The sequence below is a fragment of the Lagopus leucura genome, unplaced genomic scaffold (assembly GCF_019238085.1).
Source record: "Lagopus leucura isolate 7727_CA_CO unplaced genomic scaffold, USGS_WTPT01 Super-Scaffold_100157, whole genome shotgun sequence".
Taxonomy (NCBI): Eukaryota; Metazoa; Chordata; class Aves; order Galliformes; family Phasianidae; genus Lagopus; species Lagopus leucura.
In genome coordinates, this window is record NW_024962334.1 from 24,102,925 (window position 1) to 24,121,585 (window position 18,661).

Sequence of the window (18,661 nt, forward strand, 5' to 3'; positions counted from 1 at the left end):
TTCAAAGCTAATTTGTGTCCATGAATATTTCAAATATAAGTTGTTATTAAGCTTCAATCAGTTTTAAAAAAGCAAACATAATTCATGTATTTATGGTTAGGTGTGGGCTCTAGATGTTATGAGTGAGATCAACAGCTAGCATAACTTCATGTCATATTGACATTGCTGAGATTACATATATTCCTACTAGCTAGGGATCCAGCTAGTTGAGGTTCTCCTTAATGCTTTAAACTTAAGTTTACTTGTTTAAAGTTATTTTGTTACTCCATTATGCCTTTGGAAAGAGAAGTGAAATATGGCTTCCTCAAAGAGAAATATTAGGCATGTTTACACTTCCAACCTTTCATTTTTCTCAGTGTCCAAAGACCTATCTTGTATTATCTTCTTACTATACAACTTCTATCCTTGAGTATGTATTACAAAGAACTGTTTTGTAGTTTAGATCGGTGAGTAGAATGATGAATAGGTAATAACCACCCTGAAGTTTTGCTGAAATTTGAAAAACAAAATCACTGTTTAGGTTCTTGTAACCTTCTGCTTTCTGTAGCAACCAAACTTTGTGTGTTCTATGGGAGAGAAATGTGTTTCAAAAAGATGTTTTCAGCTTGCAATTACACAAGAAAAACTTGTGTAATGAAAATTACATATTAAATAGTGTAATAATAGTGTAATTTTCTTACTCTTTCATGTTTTTTCTTTAAAGAAATGCGAAGTCCACTAAAAGACGTGTATGTTTTGTCTTTCTGAATCCACTGCAGCCACCAACCTGTTTGCTGCATTGTTGAGTGACTTCCTCATGACTCCTCTTTTAGCAATTATGTCAAAAGTTTCATAAAGGAAAAATGTAGTTTGTTTATCAAAAAAAAAAAAAAAAAAAAAAAAAAGAGAGCTTTTTCTTTTCTTTCTTTTTTTTTTTTCTTGACGACATTTGTGTGTGATACTTTTTCTGAATTCTTATCTCATTCCTAAGACTTAGTTAAGCTGTTTTCTGTCTGTATAAAGTCTCTATTTACATGTCAAGAAGGATAACCTGTGTTAACTTCCTCAGATAAGGTTTCCTACTGTTGCCAGTCCATTTTCATATACTGAGGAGGAGCCAGATATTGAACTGGCTGGCATCTGTGGCAAAGCTTTCAGATATTGTGGAACTGCAAGGACGTTGCGATCTGGGAGTAAAAATGAATAAAAGGTTCAGTTTGCTTGAAGTTAATAGCTGTTGAGGTGAAGATTGCTTGCTCACAGTGTTTGGATGATTTCTTTGACAGACACAAGAGGAAGTAGGTAGGATTTGCTGATGTCTAAAGGATGTATCTGGCAGAGAAAACTTGGTATTGTCAACAGTACACTGATTTGTAATTTGACTTCGGTGCTACTGGTAATAAGCGGCGATTCCCTGCACCGAACCAGATTGTCTTGTGTCTTAATCGTGTCTTGTTATTTTAAAATAATTTGTATCTGTTCTTTTTTTTTTCCTTCCTTTTTTTTGCCCTAAAATATAGGTTACCTATTTAAAATTCTTGATAAACTATAGCTTTTTATTTTTTATTATTGAATTTTTGTTCATCAAGGTTTGCACTGTGCTTCATGTTCTTGATCAGTGTCCTTCCTGCTCTTTCATTTGGTATCTATATTATTTCCCTGACCATCACAGTCTTAGCACTGCCAGGTGGTAAATGTTAATGTTAGACCATAGCCTGTTGACAATAAATGGGAAGAGCTGGCTGCAAAATCCCTTCTCCTTAATGTCTGATTAAATTTTAAGATAGGAAAAAAAATAGTTTTTAGTAGTAAATTTGTTGCTGATCTTTCAAGACCTTTATTGTTTCTCTTTTTTTTTTTTTTTTTTTTTTTTTCTTTCCCTTTCCTCCAAAAGAGCTCTTTCAATGTAGATGCCAGGAGCCTTAAATTATTCAGGCATGTGCTTTTTAAATGCTCTGGCTTGCAATCTTTAAAAGCCTGTTAAAGAGAGATTCTTTACATAGGCTTCAGGTGGCTGTATTCTTCTGTCATTTTAACTAATGGCTTAGGATATTCCAAATGCAGTTTAAATGAGGAAAAGCTTTAATATTTATTTACGCGTTTGCAGCATGCAAAATCATGTGCAGCTTTTTCACACTATGAAGTGAAAAATGCTGTTTGTTTTCTTTCTCCCTGTGACTTAAATTTCAAAAATGAATTATACCATCTGAAAGAGCACTTTGTATCTGCTTCAGTACAACAAGAGCTGGTGAGCAATTGGCAAAGGGTAATTTTCACATATTTTGACGTATTTTGAGGGGAAAAGTACACAACTAGAATGGAGTATAAAATACTAGAAAAAATGTAAGTTCTGATGTGTGTATTGAAGTCAGAAGGAGATCTGTTTGCTGGGTTTTGTTTTTGCTTGTGCTATAGAATAGTTTGATTTTGCAGCGTCTTGGAAGAAAAAAAAGTGGACTGAAAAAACCGTCAACATTTTTAACTTGATGATTCAGTACATTGGCATCTGGTAGTCATATCTTGGTAGTGCACAATGTCCTAGAAATCACAGTTGGTAGTGTTTTGGTTTTCTGTATGTGGCAAGTTGCACAAAGCCTATGTGCCTTCAGGATTTATTTTTTTCTGCTGTTCTTTTTTCTTTAGAGACTGCTGGAATCACCTTTCCTTTAAGTATTTCTTCAAGTGAAGTACTGCAGAACACAGTCTGACAAATGTCCTGCAGAGTGATACTAGCTCTTCTTGGTGCTCAGCTGGTAGTGCTTTCTGCTGCAGCTGTGCTTTGTTTCTTGCCACTCGACTTCAAAACTACTTCCTTTCATAGGTCAGACGTTGTCAAATACACATACATTTATTTATTTGTTTAAGAGTATGCTCCGCTAAGAGATTCTTCTTAAAAGGCTGTAAGAGTTGCAGCACTGTAAGTTTGCATGACCTTGGGCATGCTGCTTAAAGTCTCTGTTTCTTGGTTTGAAGTAGGTGCAGGAATGCATGTATCACTGCTGTGAGGCACACAGCTTTCTTAATCATCACTTATCTAGAGATCTCAAAAGCATTTCACAAAGAGAGTCCAATGCAATTGCTGTTGTAAGAGCTGGAGAAGTCAGACTGAGTTGATGCTGACCACCTTATCTCCCTTCACAGTTGCCTTAGATTGACCCACTTCTTTTATTTTGTCCCTATGCACTCGCTTCCTTTATTTAAAGCAGGACAGAACCTATTATCAACCGTTAATTTCCCTTTCTCTCTCTCTGTCTTTTTTTTTTTTTTTATTCAAAAGAAATTAGTAATTGGTGTCTTTCAGAAAACTTTGTGGCTTGTTTTGTGGTTGGTTGCTGGGCATTAGCCCATGTTAACATGGATGTTTTTGGGTTTTTTTTTTCTGCTACTTCTTCTAGAGGATTCTGCCATTGTTGTGACCTATTCCATAATCACAAGGTTTAATTCTTGAAAATGTTTTACTAAGACACAAATGGTGAACTCTAAGGCCTTTAACTTGTTAACTTAATGGCAGAGAATTTGTGGACAATTGTTTGTCTTAGTTTTAATAACTAATTTCTGCTTATTTGCTTTTATGCCTGTATTTTTGTGCTACATTTCCAGTGTTGAATGAGCAAAGATTTAAGTTATCCTGAATCATACTGGTAGCACTGAGTCCGAAATTACGCAGTATTCCTCAATGGCACTGAGGAACAAATGACAGGACAGCATTGAGCCTGTGGCTTTTGCATCTTGAAGCTTTCAAAGCTGAGGCTATTCCTTTCGGAGTTCTCTGCATGCTGTGATGGGAATTTTATTGTGAAAGGTACCACAGGCATCCCAACAGTGATAGTGCAACCATGTTATTTAGATGTGGCTGAACTGCACTGGGTCACATGTGAACCTGGTGATCTGCAGTGCTGTCATATGGAGGAGCCCAAGCAACTGTATGGGGCTGTTATTGTGGGATTTTTATTGCTCAGCGTATCCCTAGCTTTCCACTTGTGTGTCCCTGCCAGACCAAGCTGACTTGGTGCTTTTTCCTGACAGCCCCATCTTCATTTGCTGTTTTGTTGCAGATTAAAGGCTTAGGTTGCATGTGGAGGTTATCTGCTAATGAATAAACTTCAGTCATCCTGTCCTGTGATAAATCTGTCTCTTAGATCAAAGATGAAGCATGTAGACCTTTTTTCTTTCAAATGGTAATTTCTTAAGGCTGTCAGATCACTTCCTGAGGTCTGTTCACATAAAAACAAAAAGCATTACACATATTTTATTCAAAATGTTGAATTTTCAGTTTTGAAAAAACTTTCCATTTCCTCTCTAAGGAAGCTTCCCCTCCTCCCCTCCCCATAAGGACTTTGTGAAGATCCCATCTGTGGAAATAGAGACAGGTTTGATGCTGTAACTTGTAGTCCTGGCATTATTTTCTTAACATAACAGTTATTTCTGTTTTAAAACAGATAGTTGTTTAGTTAATTTCATCAGGAGTATGTATATGTATTAGAGCATCTGTTAATCTCCAGTTATATTAAACTAAGTATGCAGAAATTTTTTTCTACTGCATTTTCACAGAGAAATCAAAACCAAACAAGGCAGATTGTAGGGTCTTCGTGATTAATACAAAATAGTCACCCTCCTTAAGCTGTTTTTAATGCAGTATTTTTGCAAAACGGTTTTTGTATTGCAAGAGCAGCCTAAATAATGATTTGAAAATCCACAGGCTCTGGGATGGTGTAAAATAAAGAGGTAGTCTGAAAGTGGAATCCACTTCTTTTTTTCATGTGTTTCCTTTGGTAAAATGTTTTTACAGTCTGTGTCATTTTTTTGTCTTGCTATCTCAGCAACTGAAGACAGAAGTCTCTCCCACAAACTGCCATAAAGTTTTCACAGGCTATAGCAGGAAAAAAGGGAGGAGAGAGTGACAGCTTCAAAACATCAATTAAGCACTGGAGATGCATGTGGTGCATTTATAGCATGTAGTAACAATTTTCTAGCTTCTGCAAACAGGAAAATATACCCCTCTGTTTAGGTTCTGTGTCCTTTTGTTGTGGTCCTATGAACGTTAGTGCTGAGATGTACTTGGGAGGAACCATTTATAAGTTGATATGTATAAGTAATGATATTTGTTGTACTCAGCTTACTAATAGACAAGCTTTCTGAGTTGTAGAACTGGTCAATGTTTTTTTTTTTCTAGAAATAAGCTAAAAGTTGTATAAACTTGTGAATGGAAAACGGGTTCCTTTTTAAAGGCATGTGCTCCAATCTTTTTCCTGAGAAGGATTCTTTTACTTACTCTCCTTGATCTTGTTTTTGATACATTTCTCTTCTCTGTTACTGGATTACAGCTTGACCTTGATTTGAGGTGAAGAGAAAAGTGAACTGTCTTGGTAAAGAATATGTTTATTCTTATGTGTCTATTTGTTCTGTAAGCTAAGGATTATGCATGTTAGGAAAGAGTGAATCATTAGCAAATTTATTTCTGGTTGTCTTTATTTATTTATTTATTTCTTTATTTTCCCTGTGGCTGTTTATGAACTTATTCAGCAAATGTGGTTGCCAGTAAGTTAATGTAGTGAAATATTTTTTAGCAGTGACATTTACTGCCAAGTCCTGCAGTCAGTGAATAGGAAGGTTACTGACTGGCCAGGTTGTTGTCTTCAAATTTATATGTTATGAGTAGTCACTGAGGACATTTGACAATTTGCATGTGCAGAAAAAATTCCTAGTCTTATTAATTGGATCCTCTTTGCTCAAATGTTGTTTCTTTGTTGTTTCTAATGTATACCTTCAAAAATATAAATTGTTTTTTTTTTTTTTTGTCTTACTTGAATATCTTCATGTTAAAACTGTGCAATATTTTCTTATTAACCCATCTGTAAAGAGAATTTTACATGACCAAAGCACCAATATAAATGGAGACAAAAGAGACTGTAAAAAAAATTGCAAATGTTCAGTAAAGACCAAACGTTTCAAATATTTGGGAGTAGAATTTATGAACTAGATTTATACAATGTGAATACTCTGCATCTGTGTATGTTCTGTAAATAAGAAATATACATGCCATGTAATTTTCAGTCTTGCTGATTGCATGAATGTATAAAACAGTCATACAACATCAGGAAAAATGGGCTTCTGAAAAAATATATAGAGTATACAGTGGTTCTTAGTTCTCTGTTGTGATTCCCCTATACAGTAAGGATGCTTTAAGGAGTGGCAAAAGCCTTAAGCATCTGTGCTGAGAATCAAAGCCGTATTGCAGGTGGTCAAAATTCCACCAGCTTACAAAAGAGCACTTTGCTCTTTCGTCTTTCAATATCGAGTGACTTGAAGTCCTGACTTTATGTTCCCAGAGGTAACCACTTTTGTCAATGGCTTCTTTGTTTCCCTGTTGAACTAGTGATAAAAACTTGTGAGCTGAGTATTATTGTTGACTCATTTCAATGGCCGGCAGCTTTTCCAGTGTGAATTTGGTAGTGAACTTTTAAAAAGATTTAGGTTATTGATCATTAGAGCTGCCTTACTGATGAGCATTCTTGAAAATTTAGCATCCCAGTGTGAAGGACACAGATGCATTTGGAGTGGTGACAGTTTTGTTCTTCCATCAAAGTAAAACAAAAATCTCATTAGCTACCCTGAGTTAGTGTGTACTTCTTTTATGAATGTATACATGTTCTTACTGATAAAGGCAGACACATTCAAAATAATTTTCTTGAAATGCAATTTTGTTCCTTATAATGCCTATCACTGAGAGTTGCTAAAATAAAAACAAGTCATAAATAATCTTTTAAATCAGTTGTTTTGCTTATACTAGAGAGCTGTCTGTGTAGTCTGTTGGCTTTTCTTGCTTTCGTGTACTTTTCAGTAGCTAACTGACAGATAAGCATGATTATCTTTAAAAATAATCTATTATTATGATGCTTATTTTTTATGAGGATATTCCTATTTTACAAGGAAAGAAACTGATGCACTGGTTAGCAATATCTGAAATTAGACTTGTACGACTGAGATACCTTCAAACTAGAATCAACCTTCTAATACCTAAAGTCGTTTAGGTCATGAACGAGTGTCAGAGTCAGGTATTAAATCCAGTTTCTTTTGAAGTCCAGCTGCAGGTACAAGGCCAGATGTCTTCTCATAGGTAGTTTTCTTCATACTTCTGTGTCTGCGCATCCTTTTAAAATCCAGACCTGAAAACCCTAAATTGCTAATTTACCTGAAGTGGAAATTGTGTGTAAAACGCTGGGATATTATCTCACTTGGATATTTTAGTAATGGAAGTTACATAGTACTTAGCCATTACCTCTTACAATTTAAATTAAGTTTTGGAAATTGCTGCAAATGGAAATCCTGTCCTCAGAAAAGCACACAGACCCTGATTTAGTGGCCAGCTTTCTTCCCATTTAACTTTATTGATAATTCCCAGGTAGAAATACAATTTAAGTTTTCTCCCAGGCCATTAAGACTTTCAAGGAGGATTCGCTTCCCCTTGCACCCTGCCTGGGAGCCCTTGGAGCCATACACATTATAAGTAAATGAAGAAATAAATGCTCTGATCTCCCAGGACTGTAACACCACAAACTAATGCAGGTGAATAGCAACCATGTTGCTCTGTGGTGTCCAGTATAGGGGATTAAAAAATTCTTTTTTTTTTTCTTCTTTCCCCCCCCCTCATATTTATCTTATGCTGTCCACAGGTTTTACACCAATTGCTACAGATTCCAGCTGGTTTAATTTTTATGAGGTTACTGCTTCCTTCTTCAGGGAGCCCTAAGCCTCTGTTTATTTTGGGGGCAGGCAATCTCTTCCTCCTGCCTCACCTACTCTTCTCAAACATCAAAGCTAGCCAGTTTGCTCCTCCTAACTTAATCCTCCCTCTTTCCCTCCCACCAACGTTCTGCAAATTTCCTTGTATTATTCTCAGAGTTATCCAGTGTCTGGTATTTATCAGCAAGTTAACTTTTGCCCTGGAGGTCTGGGCGGGAACCCTCAGCCCCTCAGGCAGTGCTTTCCCTTGGGCAGCCTCAATGGAGCCTCATGGAGTCAAGGTCTGAAAGGAAAGGAGAGCACTGCACGGAGGGGACTGTGTGCAGCAGTGCTCATGACAGGTTTCTGTGAGACCCTGCATTTGGAGGCTGAGAAACTGTGTCTGGTAAATGCACCTCTCACTGAAAAACAAAACATAACAAAACAAAAACAACAGCAAGCCCACTTTCTGGACAGTTCTTAACCAGAAGCTGAAATCTTCTGGGGCTGGAGGAAGCCCTAATCAAGTGTCAGTTTAGGCATAAAGACCTAATAGTGTCCTAGCAATGTGTTCCCCTGCAGCCTATTAAAAAGTTCGCCTTGTAGTTGCTCTTAGGGTTTGGGGAATAACTTAACTTTGTACTGATATTTTCTGAAAGCCTCTTTCCCCCTCTTTCCTGCTTTCTCTAGCCAGGTGGGTGGGCTTTTTATTTTTTTTATAAGCAGAATGTATTTGCAGCTTCAATTTTCAACCTACATGGTCCTCTTAAATGAGAAGCCAAGTGGCTACAAATATCCAAATTATCTCAGTGGTGCCTTAGGTACTGCCAGAATCAGAAAGCTGCAGGGGTACCCTCAGTAACTGATGAATATTTCAGAAATTGTAACTGCACAGACAAGCAAATGAGGGATATTTTGTGTGGAAAATGGGGATTTATAACAGTGAAACAGTTATTAAGCTATACAGGTACAGCCTCTAATATTGTGCCCTCTCTGCCACCCTGGTTAGGAACCCTCCACCTTCAAGAAAGCTGCATCCATTGCAGCCATGTAGGATCCTGGATTAGCTACCTATAAATAGCTAAGCTAGCAAAAATTTTCCGGAGTCCTCACAGACTCTGAGACACAGACGCAGTGCTTTTTAAAAACCATGTTTCAGTTAAAGAATGGCTTTTATTTGCAGTTCTGGAGAAGGTTCTGACAGAATTTCTTGCCTGAGAAGAGGCAGGAACATCGTATTTAGGAGTCAAATAAGCTGTGCTGTAGAGAAGTAGCATGTATCTACCATATCATTATAATCTGACTGATCACTTTTCCCCATGTACAAGTGTTCTAATGTAAATCTATTCTATGGATAGTGATGCAACGTTTGCCACAACTTTGATGTGTGGTAGGTACAACAAATCTCTGTTCTCTGATTCAGCCTTCTTTTAGGTCTCACATGTTATTCTCAAAGGCTTTATATTCATGTCAGATCATAATAAAGATAGGGAATAATTATGGTTGATACATAGAATTAACACTATCTAGAGATGAGCAATTCAATTAATTTAAATTTATTTTCATGAAGACTTGTTTCTTATCTTTTAGTCCTTAATCTAGACTGCTTTGTGGTTTGATTAAAAAAAAAAAAAAGTTATTATTGCAAACAGGACTTGTTAACATGGGTGCATTACTGCAGACTTTAAGGTCTAGAATTACCCAGTATCAGTTGTAGGAAAATGTGCGTTTATTTTCCATCTTGAAAAGATGGAAATACTGTACATACTTGTACAGTATTAAGCAGGAATTAATTTCTGTTTTCAATACAGTTCATCTTCACTTTTTCCTATTTCAATTTCAGAATCAATATTTTTTTTCTTCTCACACTGTCATCTTAGAATGCCTAGATTTTGAGAGCAAAATTCTATGATTTTGGACTGTCTTTTATTCTTCAATTTTGTCATCACTCTCCACCTCCTGATGTTGTTATACTATTACATAGCATTCTTGTAATGCAGTATTCAAGTAGATGGTTAATTGATATGCACACTGTTGTATGCTTTAGACTGGAAGAGAAAATAAGCAATTTGCTTCTTTTTGCAGAATGAGTTCTGTTATTAAAGTGCATTTATAGTTGCGTATTTTCCAGTAAAGGTGACAGATTACTTCAAAGCTGGTATTTTCTTTTTGTTAAACAAGGTTCTCAAATAGATCCATCTTGCCCACGTATTCTATTCTTGCCAGTTGGCTTTGAAAGCTGGTGATTGGGCTCATCGTTCAGAACTAGCTTCCAAAAAATGAGGTCCCATGCTGTTTCTATCTATTGAGCTGGTAGGGGCTGGAAGGATCTGATCTGAAGCCAAGGCAAAGACTGAATTGATAGAATCATATCTAATAGGTTTGCCAAGTACTGCCCAGTTGGGAAGTTCCACTTTCTGGGAAAGATTACCAAGACAAGGGGTGGCAGAGCATCCATAGTGATACCAGCTATCCTCAGATTTCCTTTCCGGGACTCCCATGTAGGAAAGGGCTATTTTTTATATTAAGTGTATTTTCACACATTTGCTTCCTGTTTCTCTCTTCTGCATGTTGCTTACCTATTTTCTCCTTAGTTACAAATATGTACATAAAGAGAGAAAATCTTCATACTTTTTACTGCAACATTTTGCTTGTTTTGACTGTACTTAATGTATCTCTGCAGAAGCATCCATGCACACTCAGTATGTTTGCTTCCGTTTGACTCTCTTTGATCACACACACAGACACCCAAACATGCATGCATGCTCTGACTCAGGTGAGCGGTTACTACTCAGTGGGACAAATTCTCTGTTTTCCATACTTTCTTTTTTTTACCTACATCATTAAGATTGTAAGTAATGTCATATCAAGATCATATATTTCTTTAAAAAATAAATTGCTTAGGGATACATTTCTTCTCTCTCCTGGCATCTTTTGTTTGTGACATCCTGGCAGCTCAAGTCTCTCATTTAAGTTCCTTGAAGTCTATCTCTTGTATAAGTTCCTTTTTTTTACAAGCTGTTCTGAAATCACAGTGATAATACACATCTGTGTGTCAGATATCCATTTTGTCACCAACTTCTTCCAGTATAGGGCAGAGAGTGGGACCTAAATGAAATCCAGTTGACTGCAACTCAGCTAAGATCTGATAGTGGTGACTTTGATAGATCAGATGGTGGAGAACTTGGTGGAGTCTACGTAGATGTAATCTGCTCAGTTACTTTTGAAATAGCCTTGCTTGTCTTTGCAGCTTGTCTTTGTCAGAAACAAAAGGGTTGTTTTTTACCATTGTCTGGCCAAGACATTGCATATGATGAAAGCAATTGCAGATCTTGCCTTGATCCGTGATTGCAGTCACTTGTCTTCAACCACTGCAGTCTTTTATACGCGCAGGCTTTCACTGAAAATCACCGGGTGCTGTTTAACGGAAAAGATTCAGTTACCACCCTTAACTGTCTTTCTCTCCTCTGACCTCTCCTCACCTGTCACTTCCTCAGTGAGGTGTTTTTATTTAAGTTCTTGTTCCTATGCTGGGCTGAATGCTGCATTCAGCTGTAGCAGCAGAAACCTCCAGAGTATGAAGGAGTGGTCAGCTTTACCTGTTTCAGCTAATTCCTCCCATACATCCTGAAGATTACCAGTAACACTTTTCATCTTAGTATATAGTGGAAATAAATGGTGATAACACTTTGTTTTGGCATCCTTTTGTCTTTCGTCTGATGATTATTAAATGTTTGTTGAAATTTGGAGTGTATCTATTTGCAAAAGTGTGTAGCTCAAATCAAAATCCTTTAGAAATAAAGACCCAATAAATAACCTCTGGAGTGCAGAATGCAGTTGTTGCATAGGTTAAATGCATATTTTTGAAACCTCCCTAGAAAGTATATATAAATTCTGACATTCCCACCTGGGAACCATGCAGGAAGTATTTAATTTTTTAATTCATTGCACTGAATGTGCAAATACCTATACTGAATGCACAGTTTAAATGGTAAGTTACTATTACAGAGTTAGGGAATTTCAGGTTTCAGATGAGACCACAATGTTGTGGTTGTCATTATTAGCAGACATTTAAATAAATAAATAAGAGCATCTAGGGTCGTTACTATTAGGTGAGAAATAACTAGCTTTTTACCCTCCTGGATGAACAGTTCCAGATTTTTTTTTTTTTTTTTTTTTAATGAAAATGCTTACCTGTTGTACTTAAAACATAAATAATTTCTCTGAATCATCAGGTGAGTGCTGCTCAGTTATACTGAGCAAGGAAAATTGCAAAAACATGTATTAGGGTCCCTGTCCTTAAGTGTATTTCAGTTTGCATTTTGATAGCAGTTTAGAAATGTTATCGCCTGTTTTGTCACAGACATAATTCACATCTTTCTTCAGGCACTGTAAACAAGAGAAATGGTTTAATGGCTCCATAAAAGGCACTCTGTGCTGATAGCTGAGATTAGACCCTTTAGTAATGGATTTTTGTGTGCTGGGGGAAGGGGAAGGCTTGGCAGAAGTAAATGTACTGGAAAAGAATCTCTGAGAGACTGATGTATCTGGAGTGCCTGCTGCATTTCTGCGTGTGTTGGGAGGTGGATTTAAAGTGTGACAGTATAGGCTTTATCAGTACAAGGGCCTGCTCTTCTTGTTTTTTGAATTTTGCTGAGTACTAACTCGAGTTACCCTGGTTAGTTCGGCACCAGGAGTTGTGGTGGTATTAACTCAGAAATTTTTCCACATCTTTCTTTTTGTCTTGCTGTTATAAAAATCCCCTCTATTCAAACCTGTTCATGAAATCTCTCTGTATTTACGTTGCATATTAACAGCTTTGTCTCAGTCAATCATAAAAATGAATCAGTTTATTTGCAAAGTTGGGTTTAGAGAGTGGTGTGAGGCCATAAATTTGAAAAGCAAATCAAAAACGCACAGCAGAAATGTTCAAGGCATTATGACTTCCAGTGACCTCTTTGTTGCATCCTTTTCTCTGCAGCTATGCAAAGTTCTCAAACTTAATGCAGATGAATGTAGTATTACTTTCAGGGTCATTGAATTTAACTAAGAACCAATTTTGCTGTTGATTTTATATAATAAATTATCCTGGAAGTGTTGATAATAAGACATTTTTATCTTTTTTTGGTCTGTGGAATCAAGACCTGCTGTTTGCCAGCATCATAGAATTACTGGTATTATTTAATGCCTTTTAAAAATATGTTTAAATCAGTTCTTCACAAAGCAAAATCCAATTTTATATTGCATTCTAATAGGAACCTGAAGTTTGAAAATTTTAAAATATCTTTTTTTTTTTTTTACTCAAAGGAAAAATGTCTTGCAATTTCATCTGAAATATGTATTGTTTCTCCGTCTTGAATAATCATTTTTTGAATAGAAAAGATTATGAAATCTTGGCTTTAATATTTGATGTAGTGCATTTCTTAGGCTTTCTCAAAAGAAGAGCTCAGTTCTGCCTGTAAAGAGATGGTACAGTTCCTGTTTGCTAGCCTAGGAAGCACGCAAAGTCTCTAAGACAAATAGATTCCTTCTTTTAATTTCAGAGTTGTTAATAATAATATTCTCCTTGTAGGTTTTAAACTGGGTGTTATGAGCAAAGAGTTTGTTACTTGTCAGCAGCAATCCCCAGTCAAAGGAGTGTGGCACTTGAAAACAAGGGGTATCTGCATGTTCTGTGCGAGTTCGTTACATGGTGACATTGTCACTGTTTTGTGTAAAACCTAAGTACGTAAAAAACATCTAAAAAACTCAGCTAATATAAGACTATACGTTCTGTATTAGATATAACATGCAAGCTCTCCAAATATGCAGATCTAGATAGACAAACCTATACACGGTGAATATGCTATATGTATTATAACATGATCAGTTGGCTACAGATGGTAGCAGTCCTGCTTGCCTTATGTCTGCATGTTGGCTTCAGAGACAGGGTCTGTGCTTTGAGCCTGTTATGGTCGTGACACGCCTGACTTTCCAGTGCTTGAGATGAGGTGTTGAAGCTGGCCATCTAAATACCCGTTGTAAGGTTGTTTGCTTATCAAGTTGGGAAGTAGTTATCTGTAAGTAATCACTTGGGATGAAATCCTGGCCCTTGGTCAGTTCTTAAAAAGGTTGTTTTAAAGTAGAGTACCTGTTAACTGTAATAGGGTTGAGACTGTGTTCTGAGGTTAAACAAAATGAATTTACCATCAAGAATGAAGTAGTGAGGAGCTGGTTGTTTGAAATGGCAATTTTTTAATTTGGATGTGTTGGTAGCTGGGTGTGCTATGCTAAAATTAGCAACCTTGCTCTTATCAGAAGAAAACTGATAGAAAAAAAGTCATATGAAATACAGTTTAGCAAAGCCGTGTATGTTTAAAAACTGTTTTAATCGGCAGTCTGTGAAATGAGTGCCGTACTAAAATGAAGAGCAGTGGATGAAGGTGGCAGTGATGATGTGAGGACCTGTTTTGAATGCTTGAAATTTTACTATTGGAATAAGTCTGTCATCTTCAGCCACACTTCAGATGTGGTTTTAAAGGTCAAGAGGCATTTGAGAATGCCCTCCCAAAGTGAACCAAGTGTTTTTCCTTTCTTCCTCTAAAAGTGTACACTTAAAAGTTACAGATAAAGCTTAGCATGGTGACTGTGTCAGGAGACTGCCTGAAGAAGGCTTTAAATTTTACAGCTACATTATCTTTCTGGCCATAGTTAAGATAAAGATCTAATATAAAATCACTTTGAACTGTAATGCTTTCCTTAAATAAAATGAAGGCGTTCACCTACTTGATTTGATACACTTTACCCTGGCTTATAAAGCTGGGAGGAAGGTGAGGTAAACTTTAATTAAAACTACAGCACAGATGCCTCCTAGCACCGTGCCCTGTACCTTGCTAGGACTGTACAGTAAGCAAAATAAAAATGTACCTCGCAGCCGAGGCAGCAGGCTGGAGCCGTGTTCAGTGAAAGTAATTTAATTAGTGTTGATCATGACTCCAGATGATGGTGATTTGATAAGGAATAATTTAGTACTTAACAGCCTTTTACATGCACCAACTCCATGTGGGAAGGTAAAGCAAATTGCACAAAATGAATGTGCTGCTTTCACTTGTGCCTGTGCCAGTGAGCTGGAAAACTGCCTGTTAGCAGACGTTCAGGCTCTCAGCGCTGTGATGAAATACCCAGCCAGTTCTCCGTGCAGGGCTGTGGTGTGGGAGTCTCTGTACTCCCGTTATTTAAAAATAAATAAGGGAAGTAATTTTTCATAACAGATTAACTTTGAGGAAGTAGCAATGTTAAAATAATAAAAAAAAAAATAAAAAGTCGAGCAGCGTGTGGCCTTGGTGCAAACATGTGATACTGGCTTTAGAGAAGAGTCTTGTTAGGGTTGTGGTTTAATTCTGTGATCCAAGTTGGGGAGCTTGCCGACCTCTGTGTCAGAGTCATCGTTCTGGAGATAGAGCTTCCATCCCACACTGAAACATGCAGCACTGCAGTGCTGTCTGACCAAGGCACGTGAGGATAGCAGTGAAAGTTCACTCATGAAAACCTGAAGCAAACAGCTGGGGGTCAGCCTGATTTCTGATAAGAGTGGAAAGCTGACCATGGGCTGCAGGTTGCTTTATTATTAAATTTCAAAACCTTTATTCAATGTTTTGTTTTACTGCGGGTTCATGTAATTTTATTCAGAAAGATTTCTTACTGTGATATTCACTACTTTTTACCTCTGTAAGTTACTGTGCTGTGTTTCTGTGCTTGCGTCACTCTCTTCTTTTACTGCACAGTCTTTCCATGAGGAATGACTGCTGTTCACCAAATATGATAACTGAGTAGAGGTCTTAGAGACAATTCGTGTGAATTTTGTGAATATATGTGTGAAAATAATAAGTCAACATCTTTCACACTGTCTCAGCTTAGAGCTAATACTATGAGCTGTCATATTAGCAGGTAGAAGAGAACTTGTTTAGGAAAGAGTTCTTTGAATGTTGCCCAGTTGCAGGAAGACCAGTGGTGAGAATCAGAAATCAATGTCTAACACACTTGTAAATCAGGTTTTATTGGTACTTTTGTTTACTTGTAGTGTTTCATTTACCAGTCAAACATGTCCACGTTTGTGCCCATGCAGTGGTAAAAAATAGTCTGTAACCAATTGTCTTTCCTAAGGTCAGGTATAGGGGAAGGGACAAAATACCACCTAACAGTACATAACAGGAACTTAATTTTGCAGTGAAGATTCTCTAATGGGATGCTGCATGTAAGTGGCTTCCTCCAGAGATACAAATGCTTTTGTCAGGCTGCAGTGCGATGACTGAACTATGGTGTTTCAGTGACAAAACCACCACAAATCAGTCATAAGAGTTCCTCTCCAAACTCTAGACTGCTTAGAGTCCAAAAATTGATTTGAAATCTCATTTTATTTAAAATTTGAAGGGCATGTTTTCACACTGTTAAATATCTGTCGTTAGTCCTTTGTCCTTCTAGCCACTTAATTTAGATTTGCCTGTGTTAGGTGAACTTTGAATTTTCTTCTGCTTTAATTTTAGTTAATGTTGGCTATGAATAAGGAAAGTTGGTTGGCTTAAACTAATCTGCTGGTTAACCTTATCTTTACCTTTGTCCTTTTCCTTAATCCAAACCAACTTGTGCTTCTCTTTGATGATGCATTTCTGTCATATCCCTCTCTTCTTTTTGCTATATATAAAAAAAGCATAATTTTTTCTCCATTTCTTTCTATATCCCATTTCATGTTGAATTTGGTGAGGCGAGAATTTCGAGAAAAATTACTGAAGGCATTTCTTGTGTATTTTTTCAGCTATTGCTTATAACTAAAGAAATATAATCACCCAGTTTCTTAAGTTTCACCACAAATTTGCATGTATTCTGTGGGACAAAAAGATAATGGATCATATACTTTAGGCTATTATATGATAAATGTGCTTTTGAAAAATTGGTATGGCACTCATTGAAGTGAACTGCTATTGCATTTATAGATAAAAGCTATCTCACAAATACTACTTAGAAACATTTGGTTCCTGGGAAGTATTTTGCCTCTGACAACATTTACAGTAGCTAAGCCAAATATATGTGCGCTGTTATTTTCCTACTAATGAGATGGGATCCTGGCCATCATTCTATTAAACAATAAAAGTGGTAATAGTCAATGCAAAGGATCTCTGGTGTGTATTTTTCAGTTGATACCCAAAGAAATGCTTGAAATGTTTATTTCCTATATTGTTTTTAGTATTGTAATGGTTTAATTAATCATGTGTTTAATTAACAGTGTCTAGTTTACTTGAGAAAGCTCATTGTTAATATTGTACTTGGTTTTTAATTACATTTTCTTTCTCTTTCCAGTGGCTTTTCATGGTCTCCCTGTGAAAATCAAGAAGGAACCCCATAGCCCATGTTCAGAACTTGGTTCTGCTTGCAGTCAAGAGCAACCATTCAAGTTCAGTTATGGGGAAAAGTGCCTGTACAATGTCAGGTAAAACAATCAGGAGTATGTCTACAGTGAGAACTGCTGGTTTAAATGAGGACTGACTAAAGAGTAATAAAGCCATAATAGAGATCTTATAAAAGTTACCTCTTCAGCAGATAACAGACTGATGAGATAATGCTCTTAGCTGATGAACACCGATGGTGTTGTTTACAGTTGTATGAAACACATAACTGTTTTAAAGCAGTGTTTTTCATCAAAATGCATATTCTCCATTCTTTCTCCATGGGAGATAGCCAGAATTTTAAAACCTATGGTGCAAGCATGAAATGGAAGGAGTGTCTGGTTTTCTGTGAGTTGTGTTGAAAATACTTTCAAGATGCACTACACACATTAGGAAAGAGAGTAAACTCTGTGTAACAAACTGGCAGATCTGAACAGCACCTTAGATATTTGACATGTTTTGAAATGACATATGCCTACATTCAAGGATGACTGCAATTTGAAATAGTATTTCATTAGAATCTGCATCTTTGCTATCTTTTCAAAAGAAAATTGTCAGTTTTTATAAGGGTAAATAGTAAAAGCTTTAATTATTCTGAGGGGCTTGATATGACTGCATTCTTTATTGATTTTCTTTTGGCTTGCACTTACATGTCACTCCTACCTTCAGTGTCAACAGCAAAGGGTTTCTTATTGACAATTCAGTCTATTTATATCTTTAAATTTGCTGGTGAGTTCTTGTTCACATTAATGTACTACCAAAACTGAGAGCACTTAAATCATTTGCATTAACTTTTTTTATGTGGAAGAAAAGAAAAAAAACAGACTGGCACCTTTACCAGTCAGACAGGATTGGTTTTGATTACAAAACGCAAACGTGTGTGTTAATGGATCTAAAGGATGCTGGGGGACCTGACATAGGAAAGTGTGCAAGTTCATGCTTACTGTCTGCTTCACATCTGTGTTTTTACTGTTTGGAAACAGGAATGATCAAAGTGCGCTGATGCCCTTTTCTCATTTGGGACACCTTTGTATTTGCAGGACTTGAACGTTATTTTTGAGAGAGAGGGAAAAAAAAAAAACTGTCAGGGGAGGCTGCTGATATCCTACATGGGTAGCAAAGCCAGCATAGCATTGTTTTTCTGGGTCAGATCCCTTCCCTCTAGCTGCATTCATTGTTTTACTGTCTCACTTTGTGATTTGTACAAGTTATAAAAAGAGTTTTGACAGGCACTGCCAGCTCTTCATGCTCTAGTCCAGGTGCTTTTACATCTGTGTATTTTGTGTATCCCTTGTTAGAATGTCACTGTAAGACTCAATCCTTTAAAAATACATTTCTAGGCTCCAGAGAAGAAAATGCTATGTTGAGCCACTTACCTCCAAAGTGATTTTTTTTTTTCTGTGCTCTTTTCAGTGTAGAGAGTTTCTCTTCCCTAAACTGCTTAATAAAGTATCTGTAATAGAAAAGCTGTATGTGATGCTTTTTTTTCTCTCTCTTAATGTGCTTCATGTGTTTGCTGAGAAAAAAACCTGACCATCCTT

General features: G+C 36.8%; 1 protein-coding gene across 2 annotated transcripts in view; it reads left to right on the top strand.

The window, feature by feature from the left end:
• Positions 1-18,661, top strand: part of ETV1 (ETS variant transcription factor 1) — a 63,406-nt gene that overhangs the window by 16,380 nt on the left and 28,365 nt on the right. For both annotated transcript variants that reach the window (XM_042888608.1, XM_042888609.1), the window contains exon 6: positions 17,035-17,164. In XM_042888608.1, the coding sequence (XP_042744542.1) occupies positions 17,035-17,164 (130 nt within the window). The remainder of the gene's footprint in view (positions 1-17,034; positions 17,165-18,661) is intronic.